This window comes from Armigeres subalbatus, chromosome 2, assembly GCF_024139115.2.
Source record: "Armigeres subalbatus isolate Guangzhou_Male chromosome 2, GZ_Asu_2, whole genome shotgun sequence".
NCBI classification, from domain to species: Eukaryota; Metazoa; Arthropoda; class Insecta; order Diptera; family Culicidae; genus Armigeres; species Armigeres subalbatus.
In genome coordinates, this window is record NC_085140.1 from 37,783,176 (window position 1) to 37,800,257 (window position 17,082).

General features: G+C 36.8%; 1 protein-coding gene across 1 annotated transcript in view; it reads right to left on the bottom strand.

Moving 5' to 3' along the window:
• Positions 1-15,760, bottom strand: part of LOC134214276 (protein lethal(3)malignant blood neoplasm 1-like) — a 53,783-nt gene extending 38,023 nt beyond the window's left edge. The window contains exon 1 of the mRNA XM_062693681.1: positions 15,380-15,760. Within this exon, the coding sequence (XP_062549665.1) occupies positions 15,380-15,397 (18 nt within the window). The 5' untranslated portion in view covers positions 15,398-15,760. The remainder of the gene's footprint in view (positions 1-15,379) is intronic.
• Positions 15,761-17,082: the final 1,322 nt, after the last annotated feature.

A 17,082-nucleotide genomic window follows, 5' to 3' on the forward strand; every position in this document is an offset into this window, starting at 1 on the left:
GAATCCATAGTTTTGCTACCTACTATTCGAATCAATAAATGCAAAGTTTAGGATATGAATGGAAATGAAATGACCCTAATTTATAACATTCAAACACCAATTGAGTCTATAAATAAACGCAGATTGAAAAAAAAATAAACTTTGAAAATCGAAGTCATTTTATAACTTCATTTTAACATTTAATAAACTCATATATAACTTTGCCGTGAAGATTATAATAAAGTTATTAAGTTTCATCTTATATGATTTTATTCAATTTTATTTTGTGTTTTTCATGACTGTAACTTTATCTTAACATTTATATAATTTCAAATCAACATCCTTATACGACTGCTGGTTTGCTGGGTTATTTGTCTTTATTATCAAATTTGTTTTATTTGTCTTAATTGTCTTATTTGTCCTGTCTGATTGTCTTGTTTGTCTTATTTGTCTTTTGTATTTCACATCCTTGCTTCACCAGCACCACGATCATCACTCGAATCCTGCTCATTTGTAACCTTCGTACAATAAATCTTTTATGATATTTCCAAATGTTGTTCCAGAAAACACACATTTTTTCAAATTTCTAAATCAACTGAAGTTTGTTTATTTTGATCTTCGCAATCCGTCAGCGCTGATGTTTTTCTCTCATCGATACGCTGCACGAGTGATATATTTCTTCCCAAAAAATTTCCAGTCCCATATGTTCTCAGTTTACTGCAAACTTTCAAGCAATATAAAACTGAACAATAATGAAATAATTTTGGAGACACTGACAGCTTCATTCTGACGGGCTAAATCCTGCGATTTTCTCTCTCAAAGAGAGCTATCACGTGCTTTTTTAAGGGAAAACCACTCCCTTATACCTTAATTACTAAGTCTGAAACTTGGTTTGTGCATATGAACAACATGTGACAGATTTGTATTGGAGGATAACCACTTTCTTCGGCTCGGAATTGGTTACCCCTCCAATACATTTTTCGAACTAAATCGAATCTGTCACATGTTGTGCATATGCATAAATCGAGATTCAGACATAGTAATTATTAACCACTCCGGGTGGCTAAATCAGTACATACTGCAACATGTCGTCATCGTCATAAGACAGAGAGCAAAGCGCCTTTTTCTATCTCAGGTGACCAAATCAAAGTATCATGGGTTCTTTGACCGATTCGGCATGAAAGGCAGTCATAAAAGGATGTTGTGCTTTGTTTTGAAATAAAAATTTGTAAATTATTTTAAAAGATATTTGCAAAGAATAATGACTAGTCATAAATTAAACATATTTCTTCAATCCACCAAGTTGAAAATGGTAGGTAATTAGCACAAAAATAAAGCAGATATTGCATTCTTTCATGCCCTGCCACGGAATTTTTTTTTCAGATTTTTGTAGCATGCCTTTCATCCTTTGCGTTTCTATTGATATTGAAAGAGGCAGATATGGGAACATCGCGTGACATATTTCATGAGAAATTGCAGTACTGGGTTCAATACCTGGAATATAGGCAACTCACTTTGAATGAAGTGAAATCAACGTTAAAACGTCGACAAAATGTCGAACGGGACAAAAGATCGAAAGGGTAATAAGTTTGAAATTTCCAATAAACTGAAACGGAGAGAATCAATCTCGCCCCAGATTTGCCCTACACAGTTATCAAAAAATCTGCTCGTTTGTTTTTACAATTCTTAACAATTTAATAAAATTCATTCAATAAGTACCACTAATAGATGGATGTTTGAGTTTTCTAAATGTCACTTCGATCAAATACACCTGCGTGTATTATACGCCGGTGTATTTTCAATACATGCGCCTGCGTGGCTGCGGCTTGTACTATTTTGACAGATCGAAGTGACATTCAGAAAACCTAGATATTCGTGTATTATTGGCACTCGTTGGATGAATTTTATTTAATTGTTAAAAATAGAGAAAAATAAAAAAGCATTTTTTGCCAACTCTGTCTCTGACAAAGCTTCATTCATTTATTATTAACAATCTTTTTTATCTCTTTCAGAACTATCTAAATATTCATAATATTGTCTTATAGTAATTACTCCTTCTTTGAAAATTGCTCATTCTTCAACTTTAATTGATTAGATGAGTGCGTTATTTCTGCTTGAAGTAAAATGCATTTAATTTTTTTTTGAATGCACCCAACTTGTTATCAACTTGTTTTTGATAGACCTTTTGTCCCTTTCAACCTTTTGTCCTTTTCGACCTTTTGTCCCGTTTGACCTTCTATGCCTTTCGACCTTTTGTCCATTCGAGCTACTGTCCCTTTCGACGTTTTGACTTTTCGAACTTTTGTCCTTTCGACCTTTTGTCTTTCGACCTTTTGTCATAGATTCCTACGAGTTTAACACTATTCCATTCAATTCCACCACGTTGCAATCGTTACAGATACAGTCCCGGCCAAAAGTTTATGTTCACCCTCGAAAACTAAAACTAACTAATTAAAAATTATTCGTTTTAAACATCTACGATGTAAGATCTACTCATAATTTTTGTACTAAGCTAACAATACTCGAAATCGGATGTAATCGGCAAAATACGGCCAAAAACTTTTGCCTATTTTTTTTGAGGGTGAACCCAAACTTTTGACCGGGAGTGCACGAATTCCGACTTCAACTGGAAGATCGTCTCCAGTGTCTCGTACTTGACTTGAGTCGAGCCAAGTATGAGACACTGAAACCAGCTTTACAATCGAGGTCCAAATTCGTGTATGTAAAGATTAAACGTGGTGGAATTAAATGGAACGGAACAGTACTAAACTCGTCTTATGACAGGTAATATTGAAATAATCCTACTTACGATGATGTCCGGGGTTTCCAGTTATCCTTGCGAGCAAAGGCGTAGGATTGCCGATCCGGAGATGACGAGTTCCATGCTCGATCTTCTCGGGTGGGAAACTTTCTCGGCTTCTTGAACAAAGTGTATTCAATTGTACTTATCACACAAGATACATACTCTTGCCTTGTCAGAAGTTAGGCTAGAGTAAAAATGACAAACCACACACTTAAATCGATAATTTCACCTCGGTAATAATTTTTACTGATTTTGTTGTTGTTTATTAATGTTTACCGGGTAAAACATTAATTTTAATCGAGAGGTCAGTTAATTTTGAAGAATTTACTGATTTTTGTAATGAATTATACCGACATCTCAGCAATGTAACGCAGTTTACAGAACATCGGTTAAATAAATAACCGGGATGCTCAGTTCATCAAACTCTGTTTGCAGTTGACAGACAAAAATACCGAGCTATCAGCAAAAAGAATTCGGTTTGCTGAGTTTACAGTAATACGTTTACCGAAGTCAGCTCAGGACTCATATGACACTCTATGTGGCGCCATATTGTGTGTGAAACTTTTTCGGGTTTTAACACTTAGTTTTTGCACGTGATTTAATAAAACTACAACTAAAAACCCAGATTAATCCACCTAGCGGTGATAGTGCCTTTCTCGTTTCTTGTGAGTGAGTAATTTCTTCGCACTTTTGGTATGAAAAAAAGTATTTTGGCCATAAATTCTGAGCCCATAGTCCGATCCGGCCTATTTTTAATAGGAAACAATGGGACATGATTCTGCGTCGAATGTTGCGAGTAAATCGGCCGAGAGTAAGTGCCTAAATAGAGAAAAAGAATTTTTCTTGTAAAAACTGGCCATAACTCCGAAGCCCATAGTCCGACTGGGCCGGTTTTCGATACGAAACAATGGGACAAGATTCCGCGTCGAATGCAACTTGTTGCGAGCAAATCGGTTGAGGATAAATGCTTAAGAAATGAAATGGTTAAGGATAAGTGCCTGAAAAATCAGTGAGATTATTTTGCGCACACACATACACACTAGGGTGGGACAAAATTTTATTTTCACTTCCTGCATGGTTTTCGCACGCCTCTTGGGTCCTATAATGCTTGTGCGAAATTTCAGATCAATCGGTGAAACTATATTTTAGCGCCGGCGATTTTAATTTTCCATAGGATTTACTATGGGAAAATTTATCTTTTCAAAGAAAAAATCCCCAAGGTGTCCCATTATTCTCTAACGATAAATCGACCCAACTACATCATAGGTAATTTTACCAGCAAACTTTCATTGGAAGACCGCAAAGTGATCCGACGCTCGTGAAAAATGTTATTTACATAAAACTAATTGCTGTATGAACGCAAGGCTCATTGTACTTTTTGTTCCAGCATCACTGCCGTCTGCTGCTTGCTGTTGTTTGTACGAGGCACCACTTTGCGTGGAGGATTCGCTTAGCATGAATGAAAAGCGGGTTACTAGGGATACGTTTATTGGCCTTGCTGTTTGAGTCTTCCGCCTTCTAGCTAGAAGAAATTCAACCAAATTTCAATGAAGGTGTGATTAACAAAAAGAGGCATGTAACGAACACTTTCCACACATCATGCAACGAAGCGATAATAGATGTGATGTATTAGTTGGGGCCTCTGAATCGCGACGTCAATAGTTCGAAGCTGGTCTGAACGAGGATTTTTTTTGGTACTGGTAATCTTTTTGATATTTATATTTATATTCCCAAATTCTAATTTTCGAGAAGATTTCCAGTATTTCTAACAGATTTAGATAAGATACACAGATAAAAATATGTTGGGATTTTAAATGTATTTTCATGCACATATTTGGAGCATGCAAATAGACGCAATATCTAATCGACCTTATTTTTCCTTTAAATCGAATTAAATTCAAACTGTGCCTGCTTGTAAAACTCAGTCAAATTGAATTGAATATCAAATGTTAATTCGTTTGATGGAATTAGCAGCAATTTTACAAGTCGTTGAATTTTCAAAACTATTTGCTGTGTACTTGTGATACTGATTTCCCAAGAGAATAATTTAATGAACTTGCTCTGCTGCGTTGATACTTGATTGACATGCCGATAATGTAAAGTTGTGTAATTTCTAAATTGTGAAATAGTTTAGGAGATTCCTAGATTTGTTTTGCCTCCAGTTGGAAATCTCTTTAATAAAGATTATAGAAAAAATCTAGATTGTATGTAAAATTTACATCACATCCCATTTTTAATCAACGTCACATCATGGATATTTGGTCGGGGTTCAACCAAACCGCACCAAGCGGCTTTTAGACTGATTTGTGATATTTTGTTCGCAAAAGGCAAATGGAAAGTATTTTATGTCAATTAATGCGTACATTTGTTGTAAAATATCCTCAGTTAAGGCGTCGAACGATGTCTGATGCGATTTGTAATTAATTGCATCTGTTACACGAAAACTTTATCAAAAAAAAATGGAAATTTTTTATTGGCGCTTGATGTGATTTGGCTGAACCCCGACCATTTAATCAAACAAATTTAGCAAAGAAATCAATTATATAATTCTGCAACTATTACCAACATCATTGGGGCTATTTTAAGCCTGTTAATGGAAAAGAATAAATAAATAAATAAACTAAAAAAATAAATTATAACGATCTTATAGAAATGGATAATATATTTTCTCATAGAAAATAATTTGAAAGCACATAAAATGAATCTATTTGAAAGTTTGTTTTGAAATGGCTCTTTTGTCTCAAGTATATTCATAAATAAGTGTTTTTTTTCGAATTTTGGTTTAAAGCATATTTATTGAATCTAATTTATGTCACATTCCTACATTTTTTTAAATCTTTATTAAAGTGTTTTTTTAATCTACAGATTAAGTTCAACACCGTCACATTCCTACATATGAACTCAAAAAATTCGTGTACAACATCAACGCTGATATTAAGAACTGTTTTAACAGCAGTTCATGATTTTAAGATATAACTATTAACTATCAACATCATTACTGTTTAGATGTAAACTAAATAAATAAATCATCACTTCATAATTTAAAAAAAAAATACACGGCTGACAGGATAGTTTGTATGAAAATAGAAAAATAGTAATAATTCAAGTCTTTGATTTGAATTATTGGCATATCAATCAAATATCAAAGTAGCAAAGCAACTTCATTAAATTATTCTCTTCTGAAATCAGTATCACAAGAATCATATCTCAGTCTTTTAGAAATACCAGAAAGCTTCTCGAAAGTAAGAATATGGAAATATAAAGAATTTCCTAAAGAATATCAGTATCGAAAAAAAAATTTCCGCTCAGACCAGCTTCGAACTATTGACGTCGCGATTCAGAGGCCCCAACTAATACATCACATCTATTATCGCTTCGTTGCATGATGTGTGGAAAGTGTTCGTTACATGCCTCTTTTTGTTAATCACACCTTCATTGAAATTTGGTTGAATTTCTTCTAGCTAGAAGGCCGAAGACTCAAACAGCAAGGCCAATAAACGTATCCCTAGTAACCCGCTTTTCATTCATGCTAAGCGAATCCTCCACGCAAAGTGGTGCCTCGTACAAACAACAGCAAGCAGCAGACGGCAGTGATGCTGGAACGAAAAGTACAATGAGCCTTGCGTTCATACAGCAATTAGTTTTATGTAAATAACATTTTTCACGAGCGTCGGATCACTTTGCGGTCTTCCAATGAAAGTTTGCTGGTAAAATTTTCTATGATGTAGTTGGGTCGATTTATCGTTAGAGAATAATGGGACACCTTGGGGATTTTTTCTTTGTAAAGATAAATTTTCCCATAGTAAATCCTATGGAAAATTAAAATCGCCGGCGCTAAAATATAGTTTCACCGATTGATCTGAAATTTCGCACAAGCATTGTAAGACCCAAAAGGCTTCTGAAAAATATGAGGGAACGAAAATTTATTTTTTTCATATATCCATGTCCCAGGCTAACACACACAGACATCACTTTAATTCGTCGAGCTGAGTCGATCGGTATATAACACTAAGGCTCTACGGGCTTCCTATAAAAAGTTCGTTTTTGGAGCGAACATATAGCCTTTAAGTAGGGGAAGGTGGGTAGACTTGATCCCCGGGGAGACTTGATCACCCCCTGTTTTATCGAGAACTAAAGTAGTTTTGTTCTAGCGTATTTTTTAGTATGATCTATAGACAAATGACCTTTATGTGGTGAGTTATTTTTTGGGTTGACAACCTTATTTATTCTGCAGGGCGGTTTGTATGTTTTGACCTTCCTAAAGATTTTTTTATTGGCCACGCAAAATTTGAATAACTTTTCATAACAATGACCAAATGCTTTCGTTTTTTTCACAGCACAAAGCCATAAATGTGCTTAATGATTTGTACTGGTGGAAATGTCAACATTCCATCAAAGTTTTAGGATATTTGGATTTGAAGTTATTGCCTCAATATGGGGACATTTGATCCCCCATTAGTCACCCATACAAAAATTTGGCGAAAAAATTCAAAAAAATATAAATCTGTTCTCTGGCTTCTGATTTTTTGTAGATTTGACAGATTTGATGAAGGGTCGGCAGGAAACATTATTTATTGGGTAGATATCATAGAAAGAGGATCAAGTCTCCCCAAATTTAAAAATAACTTGTGCTGTCGAATTCAATAACAAAAATCGTTCATGTATACGCACAGCAATTCGAAAGTTGCGCCTGTTTTGAAGGAAAAATATTTAAAAAAATCTTAGGGCACCTTTCTAATTTTAACAGAGCAAGCTCTTGAAGAGGGATCAATTTCCCCCGAATATTTTAAAAGGAGACTTTTGACAGCACTCTAAAAAATCGATTATGTATCAATACCAACAATATTTTAGGACTGTCGTACATCAGTAAGGTTAAATACTATATTTCTTAGAGAGTCAGTGTGGAAATCGCGTATGTTTATTTATTTTTGGCTGTGATACATCGGAAATCAGAAAAGGGGGTCAAGTCTACTCAGTCTCCCCTATACTTTGTATGCAAGAAAGGCTAAAAGATTTTTGGTCATAACTTCTAAGTACGGTCGGGTCAATTTTCAATAGGAAACAATGGGACAGGATTCTGCGTCGAATGCAACTTGTTGATAAATAAACTTGTTGAGAATAAATTCCCAAAAAGTGAGCTAGACTTTTTAATGTGCTTTTTATTAAAAAAAGTATTTTGGCCATAATTTCTAAGCCCATAGTCCGATCGGGTCAATTTTCAGTAAGAAACAATGGGAAAGGATTCTGCGTCGAATGCAACTGCGAACAAATCGGTTGAGGATAAGTGCCCAAAAAGTGAGCAAGACTTTTTAATGAGCTTTTATACGAAAAAAAAAATAATTTGGCCGTAACTTCTAAGCCCATAGTCCGATCAAGTCAATTTTCAATAGGAAACAATTGGTACAGGATTCGGCGTCGAATGCAAATCGGTTGAGAATAAGTACCCAAAAAGTGAGCTAGACTTTTTAATGTGCTTTTTTATGGAAAAAAAAATCTTTTGGCCATAACTTCCGATCGGGTCAGTTTTTAATAGGAAACAATGGGACAGGATTCTGCGTCGAATGCAACTTGTTGCGAGCAAATCGGTTGAGAATAAATTCCCAAAAAGTGAGCTAGACTTTTTAATGTGCTTTTTCATGAAAAAAAGTATTTTGGCCATAACTTCTAAGCCCATAGTCCGATCGGGTCAGTTTTCAATAGGAAACAATGGGACAGAATTCTGCGTCGAATGCAACTTGTTGCGAGCAAATCGGTTGAGAATAAGTGCCCAAAAAGTGAGCTAGACTTTTTAATGTGCTTTTTTATGAAAAAAAAAGTATTTTGGCCATAACTTCTAAGCCCATAGTCCGATCGGGTCAGTTTTCATCGGTTGAGGATAAGTGCCCAGAAAGTGAGCTAGACTTTTTGCGCACACACACAGACATCACTCCAATTCGTCGAGCTGAGTCGATCGGTATATAACACTATGGGTCTCCGGGCCTCCTATAAAAAGTTCGTTTTTGGAGCGAACATATAGCCTTTACGTATACTTTTTATACGAGAAAGGCAAAAAGTATTTTGGCCATAACTTCTAAGCCCATAGTCCGATCGGGTCAATTGTTCATAGGAAACAATGAGACAGGATTCTGCGTCGAATGCAACTTGTTGCGAGCAAATCGGTTGAGAATAAGTGCCCAAAAAGTGAGCTAGACTTTTTAATGTGCTTTTTTATGAAAAAAAGTATTTTGGCCATAACTTCTAAGCCCATAGTCCGATCGGGTCAATTGTCAATAGGAAACAATGGGACAGGATTCTGCGTCGAATGCAACTTGTTGCGAGCAAATCGGTTGAGAATAAATTCCCAAAAAGTGAGCTAGACTTTTTAATGTGCTTTTTTATGAAAAAAAGTATTTTGGCCATAACTTCTAAGCCCATAGTCCGATCGGGTCAATTGTCAATAGGAAACAATGGGACAGTATTCTGCATCGAATGCAACTTGTTGCGAGCCAATCGGTTGAGAATAAGTACCCAAAAAGTGAGCTAGACTTTTTAATGTGCTTTTTTATGAAAAAAAAGTATTTTGGTCATAACTTCTAAGCCCATAGTCCGATCGGGTCAGTTTTCAATAGGAAACAATGGGACAGGATTCTGCGTCGAATGCAACTTGTTGCGAGCAAATCGGTTGAGGATAAGTGCCCAAAAAGACTTTTTGCGCACACACACACATACACACACACATACACACACACATACACACACATACACACACACAGACATCACTCAAATTCGTCGAGCTGAGTAGATCGGTATATAACACTATGGGTCTCCGGGCCTCCTATAAAAAGTTCGTTTTTGGAGCGAACATATAGCCTTCCCGACTAGTTAGTCATAACAAAATTTTATCGCAATTATATCAATATGTGTTACAAATAACAAAACATGCAATAATTTTGTTATAAATTCTATGTCAAAGATGGAGGAAATAAAACTTCATGATCGTCATAACATGATTATAACATAATGTGTTATGTTTATTTCTATCGAAAAAAATTGCCTACATTTTTGGTAGATAGGAATTGGAAAAAAAAAGTAAGGTACCACCTACAGTATAACTTGAATCTACATTCAAAGTTGAACCAGCTGGACAAACTTAATTGCCTACATTATGGATAATCATAATCTTTTCAGGAACATAATTTGCTAAAGTATAAGCTATTTTCACCACTTTTTATGTAACACAACGAGTTATATTTTTGTTCGATTAATAACATATTTAGTAATAATTTTGTTAAAACTAGAAGAGATTTTGTTACAATTTTTGTTATTTTAACTACTAATGGTACATGTTTCATAACAACCGCTGTTATAAAAAACTGCTGTAACAGAATAACAAGGTCTGATATAAATCTGTTACTATCTACTGGTCGGGTTTACGTATACTTTGAATACGAGAAAGGCAAAAAGTATTTTGGCCATAACTTCTAAGCCCATAGTCCGATCGGGTCAATTGTCAATAGGAAACAATGGGACAGGATTCTGCGTCGAATGCAACTTGTTGCGAGCAAATCGGTTGAGAATAAATTCCCAAAAAGTGAGCTAGACTTTTTAATGTGCTTTTTTATGAAAAAACCCAGATTAATCCACCTAGCGTTGATGGTGCCTTTCTCGCATTTAGTTAAGACACCAACCTTATATGGGGTTGTTATGGTTTGATGTACCATTTTCTTCATAACTTTTTAACGCGATGACCGATCGTTATAAAAGGCTTTGTCCCCTGTCGAATGCAACTTGTTGCGAGAAAATCGGTTAAGGATTACTATACGAAAAGTTTTCTAATGTTTTTTATAGCTTTTGTGCACACACATACACACACATATACACACATACATACACACGGACCGACAGACATGTGCTCAGCTCGTCGAGCTGAGTCGATTGGTATATAATACTATGGGTCTCAGAGGCTTCTATAAAAAGTTCGTTTTCGGAGTGAAATGATAGCCTTTCGGTACAACTTAGTTGTACGAGAAAGGCAAAAAGTATTTTGGCCATAACTTCTAAGCCCATAGTCCGATCGGGTCAATTGTCAATAGGAAACAATGGGACAGGATTCTGCATTGAATGCAACTTGTTGCGAGCAAATCGGTTGAGAATAAGTACCCAAAAAGTGAGCTAGCCTTTTTAAAGTGCTTTTTTATGAAAAAAAATCTTTTGGCCATAACTTCTAAGCCCATAGTCCGATCGGGTCAGTTTTCAATAGGAAACAATGGGACAGGATTCTGCGTCGAATGCAATTTGTTGCGAGCAAATCGGTTGAGAATAAGTGCCCAAAAAGTGAGCTAGACTTTTTAATGTGCTTTTATATGAAAAAAAAGTATTTTGGCCATAACTTCTAAGCCCATAGTCCGATCAGGTCAGTTTTCAATAGGAAACAATGGGACAGGATTCTGCGTCGAATGCAACTTGTTGCGAGCAGGATAAGTGCCCAGGTTGAGGATAAGTGCCCAAAAAGTGAGCTAGACTTTTTGCGCACACACACACATACACACACACACACATACACACACACAGACATCACTCCAATTCGTCGAGCTGAGTAGATCGGTATATAACACTATGGGTCTCCGGGCCTCCTATAAAAAGTTCGTTTTTGGAGCGAACATATAGCCTTTACGTATACTTTGTATACGAGAAAGGCAAAAAAATATCTAGAGAATATATTTCGGTAAGTTGGATCCAATTTGTATTCATTAAAAAATGTAATGTTAACCTTCTTGAATTTTCAGAAGTTTTTCTGCATCTGTTGAGCGTCCGTCTGCATACCAAGAACAGAAGAAGTATGTCGCTTGGTCCAAAGCGGCGCTTCATCAGTCATGCCGTAAACGGAAGTTCTGATCTTTCTTAAGTGCGGAGCAGAATGGATACGTTTGCGTGCGTTTTGACAGTTTTCCCATGGCAAAACTGTCAAAACGCACGCAAACGTATCCATTCTGCTCAGCTCTTTAGGATCGACTCACATACTTGATGCACTCCTTTGTACACTCGCCGGATCCAGCACCGAACGCAATGGGACGGAACGGCAGGATTTGGCATGAACTTAATATTACATGAACTTTTTAACCGGTTCGGTCGGTTTTGTTAAAAAAACGCTGCGAAAAAACCCATTGCTGATAATAAACAAACATTTTGATCGAAAACGGTTTTCTTTTATTTTTTTATCAACGAAGAAAACTAATACTAAATAACCTTTTTATCGGTAATATTCGTAGCCGAGATCTGTATTCTTTTTACACATTTTTCAGTAAATTTTTACCGAGTGCTCAGTATTTTTTGACATTTCATCATCGAGAGTGCAAACTGAGGACTCGGTAAAATGTTGAACTTTTTATTGAGTGGACTACCGAGAGCTCAGCCGTTGAGAAATCGGTAATTCGTTTACCGAGCCCGTCAATTTAAATTAAGTGTGCAATGATTCAAATTATGTTTTTTGATCACAAAGAATGTGTATGCAAAATTTCGGAAAAATCAAAAAATACAAAATTGAAATCTAGAAAAAATCATGATTTCACAGAGAATTGCTCAACATGTACCCATCTCTATGACAATCAAAAACGAACGATTTGAATGCAAATTGATTTGTACCTCATTAATGTGATGTTTCAGGAATGACCACGCATGATAGCAATAAAAACCCTACTTAATTCACCGAGTGGTGATACGGCCTTTCTCGCATTTAGCCAAGACACCAACCCTATATGGTGCTTATATAGTTCGATTCCATTTTCTTAATAACTTTTAAACGCAATGGTCGATCGTTATCAAATTCAATAGTGATCAACAAGGCTTTGTCCCCTGTCGAATGCAACTTGTTGCGAGAAAATCGGTTAAGAATTACTATATGAAAAAGTGGCTAATGTTTTTTTGGTTTTCGTGTGCACACACACACACATACACACGGACAGACAGACATTTGTTCAGTTCGAAGATCTGAGTCGATTGGTATATAACATCATGGGTCTCCGAGACTTCTATAAAAAGTTCGATTTTGGAGTAAAATGATAGCCTTTCGGTACAACTTTGTTGTACGAGAAAGGCAAAAATGACACAGATCAAGACGAAATCGTTCCTTGTGCAAATATCATTCATTTCGGAGCATGTTATTAAAAACCCAGATTAATCCACCTAGCGGTGATAGTGCCTTTCTCGTTTCTTGCGAGTGAGTAATTTCTTCGCACTTTTGATATGAAAAAAAGTATTTTGGCCATAACTTCTGAGCCAATAGTCCGATCCGGCCAATTTTTAATAGGAAACAATGGGACATGATTCTGCGTCGAATGTTGCGAGCAAATCGGCCGAGAGTAAGTGCCTAAATAGAGAGTAAGAAATTTTCTTGTAAAAACTGGCCATAACTCCGAAGCCCATAGTCCGATTGGGCCGTTTTTTGATACGAAACAATGGGACAGGATTCTGTGTCGAATGCAACTTGTTGCGAGCAAATCGGTTAAAGATAGGTGCCTAAAAAATGAGCTAGAAAAAAAGTATTTTGGCCGTAACTTCTAAGCCCATAGTCCGATCAGGTCAATTTTCAATAGGAAACAATGGGACAGGATTCTGTGTTGACTACAGCTTGTTGCGAGTGCCTAAAAAAATGAGCTAGACTTTTTAACGTGCTTTAATATGAAAAAAAGTACTTTGGCCATAACTTCTAAGCCCATAGTCCGATCGGGTCAATTTTCAATAGGAACCAATGGGACAGGATTCTGTGTTGAATGCAACTTGTTGCTAGCAAATCGGTTAAGGATAATGGCCCAAAAAATGAGCTAGACTTTTTAACGTGCTTTAATATGAAGAAAAGTATTTTGGCCATAACTTCCAAGCCCATAGGCCGATCGGGTCAATTTTCAATAGGAAACAATAGGACAGGCTTTTGCGTCGAATGCAATTTGTTGCGAGCAAATTGGTTAAGGATAAGTGCCTGAAAAATGAGCTAGACTTTTTGCGCACACACACACACATACACACACAGACATCACTCCAATTCGTCGAGCTGAGTCGATCGATATCAAATGCAACTTGTTGTGAGCAAATCGTTTAAGGATATGTGCCCGAAAAATGAGTGACATTTTTGTACGCGATTTTTCCGTATGAATTTGTATGTTGGCCATAACTTTCGATCCCATAGTTCGATCTGGCCAATTTCAAATAGGAATTAATGAGACAGGATTCTGCGTCGAATGCAACTTGTTGCGAGCAAATCGGTTGAGGATAAGGGCTCGAAAAATGAGTGAGAATTTTTACGCGATTTTTTTGTATGAATTTGTATTTTGGCCATAACTTTTGATTCCATAGTCCGATCTATCCAATTTCAAATAGGAAACAATGGGACAAGATTCTGCGTCGAATGCAACTTGTTGCGAGCAAATCGGTTGAGGATAAATGCCCGAAAAATGAGTGACATTTTTTACGCGATTTTTCCGTATGAATTTGTATTTTGGCCATAACTTTCGATCCCATAGTTCGATCTGGCCAATTTCAAATAGGAATTAATAAGACAGGATTCTGCGTCGAATGCAACATGTTGCGAGCAAATCGGTAGAGGATAATGGCTCGAAAAATGAGTGAGAATTTTTACGCGATTTTTTTGTATGAATTTGTATTTTGGCCATAACTTTTGATCCCATAGTCCGATCTGGCCAATTCCAAATAGGAAACAATGGGACAGGATTCTGCGTCGAATGCAACTTGTTGCGAGCAAATCGGTTGAGGATAAATGCCCGAAAAATGAGTGACATTTTTTGAGTAGTTTTGCACACACACACACACACACACACACACACACACACACACACACACACACACACACACACACACACACACACACACACACACACACACACACACACACACACACACACACACACACACACACACAGACATCACCTCAATTCGTCGAACTGAGTCGATTGGTATATAACACTATGGGTCTCCGGGCCTTCTATAAAAAGTTTGTTTTTGGAGCGATCATATAGCCTTTACCGTATACTTAGTATACGAGAAAGGCAAAAAGAAACAAATATCCTACGACGTCTTGAAGTTTTGGGCAGGATTTTTCTCCCACTCCCTTGAAATTTCTTGGTCTTCGTGTTTTTCACGATTTCCCCAATAATAATATCTTATTGAATTCCTGATAGTAGGTAGGTGCGGCGTATCACCCTGATTTTTGCGGTCTCTGTACAGATTGTAAGTTATAGACACCACATCACTATTATTTTTACTCGAAACGCTTACAAACTCAACCTACAAGCTTTTTAGAGGATTCACATAATGGAATAAGCATGCGGATTCGTAAGACTTTTCGCAAAACCGTTATCGTTTCAAATTTTACGGCAAAAATGTGTACCCATCATATTACTTTTTTGGCTGTTAAGAATCAGCAGTTACTACTTACGTTTTTGCTTTCACTACAAATGACACACTCTCACATGTATTTGCACCAATGAATCAAGTCTGTTCTACCAAATCATCAAAGTGCGGCAACTATACCGACGCGGCATCTCATTCGGATTTACCCTACTTAATTGCAAAAATGTTATAACAATAGTTTAAGAATTTACTTACGAATATTTTTGTCTTCATATTTGACGATTATTCCTAAGTTGTATTCCAGTATTCAAAGAACTCTATTCGGTTTGTTTTTTGCTTCGTTCGATTAGCTTTATCTCCATTTAGATCTAGGATTGCGGCATGCAAAATAACAATCAAACTATATCACAGGATACTATCAGCAATATTCCAGCTCATTCAAAGCTCATTCGGTTTTTCACACACTAGTATTCTCGAGGCTCAGCATTACTAGGCATTCCCAAAACTTCCCACGAAGCACATCACTCGCGATCGCCCGGGTTCACCAACGAGAAGGAACTTCGATTTCGCCACCCCAGCACAGTCGGAACGAACGATTATTTTTCTTCTTTTCCACTCGACGGCCCGCGCAAGAATATTAGCCGATCGCCACGCTTCATGGTGATGGCGCCCGCTGCCGCAGGGGGAAAACGATGCTCATCTTCACCACCTGGGGATTTGCAAACGGCAATGAATGGTTCTTGCCAGCGATAGCGAACGGGGAGTAGCTCCCGTAGATGGATGCGATTCTCGCTGGGGACACTGCGAGAAATTAGTGACGAATGCAGCAAAATACGATGCAAACTATGGATTTCTCTTCGTGTAGGCTGTAGAGATTCAACTAACAAGAAAGAAAATGCCCATATGAGCCCGAGCGATGAATTGATAAATGCTGATTCGTCGGATCTTTATGAGATTCGCTTTGTTGGTTTGTGCTTCAGGTGTGATCAAGCTTTTGGTATGTGTTTATAGGCATTGTTAGAAGAGTTTGAATTCTCGCTGATATGTGACCTGAGGTTACATATTCTCGTATTGCTGATTGCAGAATTCACTGCAGTGTTTCATGACGCGCTATCATCTTTCCAAAATTATTACATTTTATCAATTTGGATATAAAGGCGTGGAGTGTTGGCAGGCTACATATTACGCTTCAGCACACCCCTCTAAAGTCGCAATTGCATCTATAAGTTCAATTTTACTTCGCTGCATCGTAAATTCTCGAGTGAGGACATAAGATTGTGGAAGAGTTTTGGCAAAATAATGTTTCTATCTTTGGTTTTTATTTTATGTCGGGAATGGAACCTACTTACTTTCGCTTCCGGAAATACCATCCGTGCTGCTGAATCGCATCTAGCGCTTTCTAGACCCTCATTTGAAAAATGAGTAACATCCAAAATTAATTCTTTCCAATTCTTTGCCTATGTATGTAAACGACGAGAAGAAATGGATAAATTTTGGCTGTTAAACATTAAATTGCTCCTAGCAGTTGCTCAATCCAGTATATTTTGGGTCCCAACTTAGTTGAATGCTTCAAAGGTGCATCGAAATATATTAAAAAAAAAATCATAATACAGTCAAACTTCCATGAGTAGATATTGAAGGCTCAAAAAGAATGATCGTGGCAATATCGAGAAGTGGAATAGAAAATCCTTGGAAATCTCTTTAAACGGGCCAGCACACTTATCCTGAAATTATTTTTTAATATGACATTATATCCTTCCAAGAGTCAATATCGAGTCATGGAACATCGACTCATGGGGGTTTGACTGTATTATGTTTTGTACCAGTTCAATCTCCAACGGTTAAATATTTTCTAATGAATTATTTGCTTTGAGCGTGCCTACAGCGGCATACCAGGAGTTAACTTTTTGAAATTTTTATGACGAAAGGCATCTAAGCTCGAATTTCTAGAAATTAAA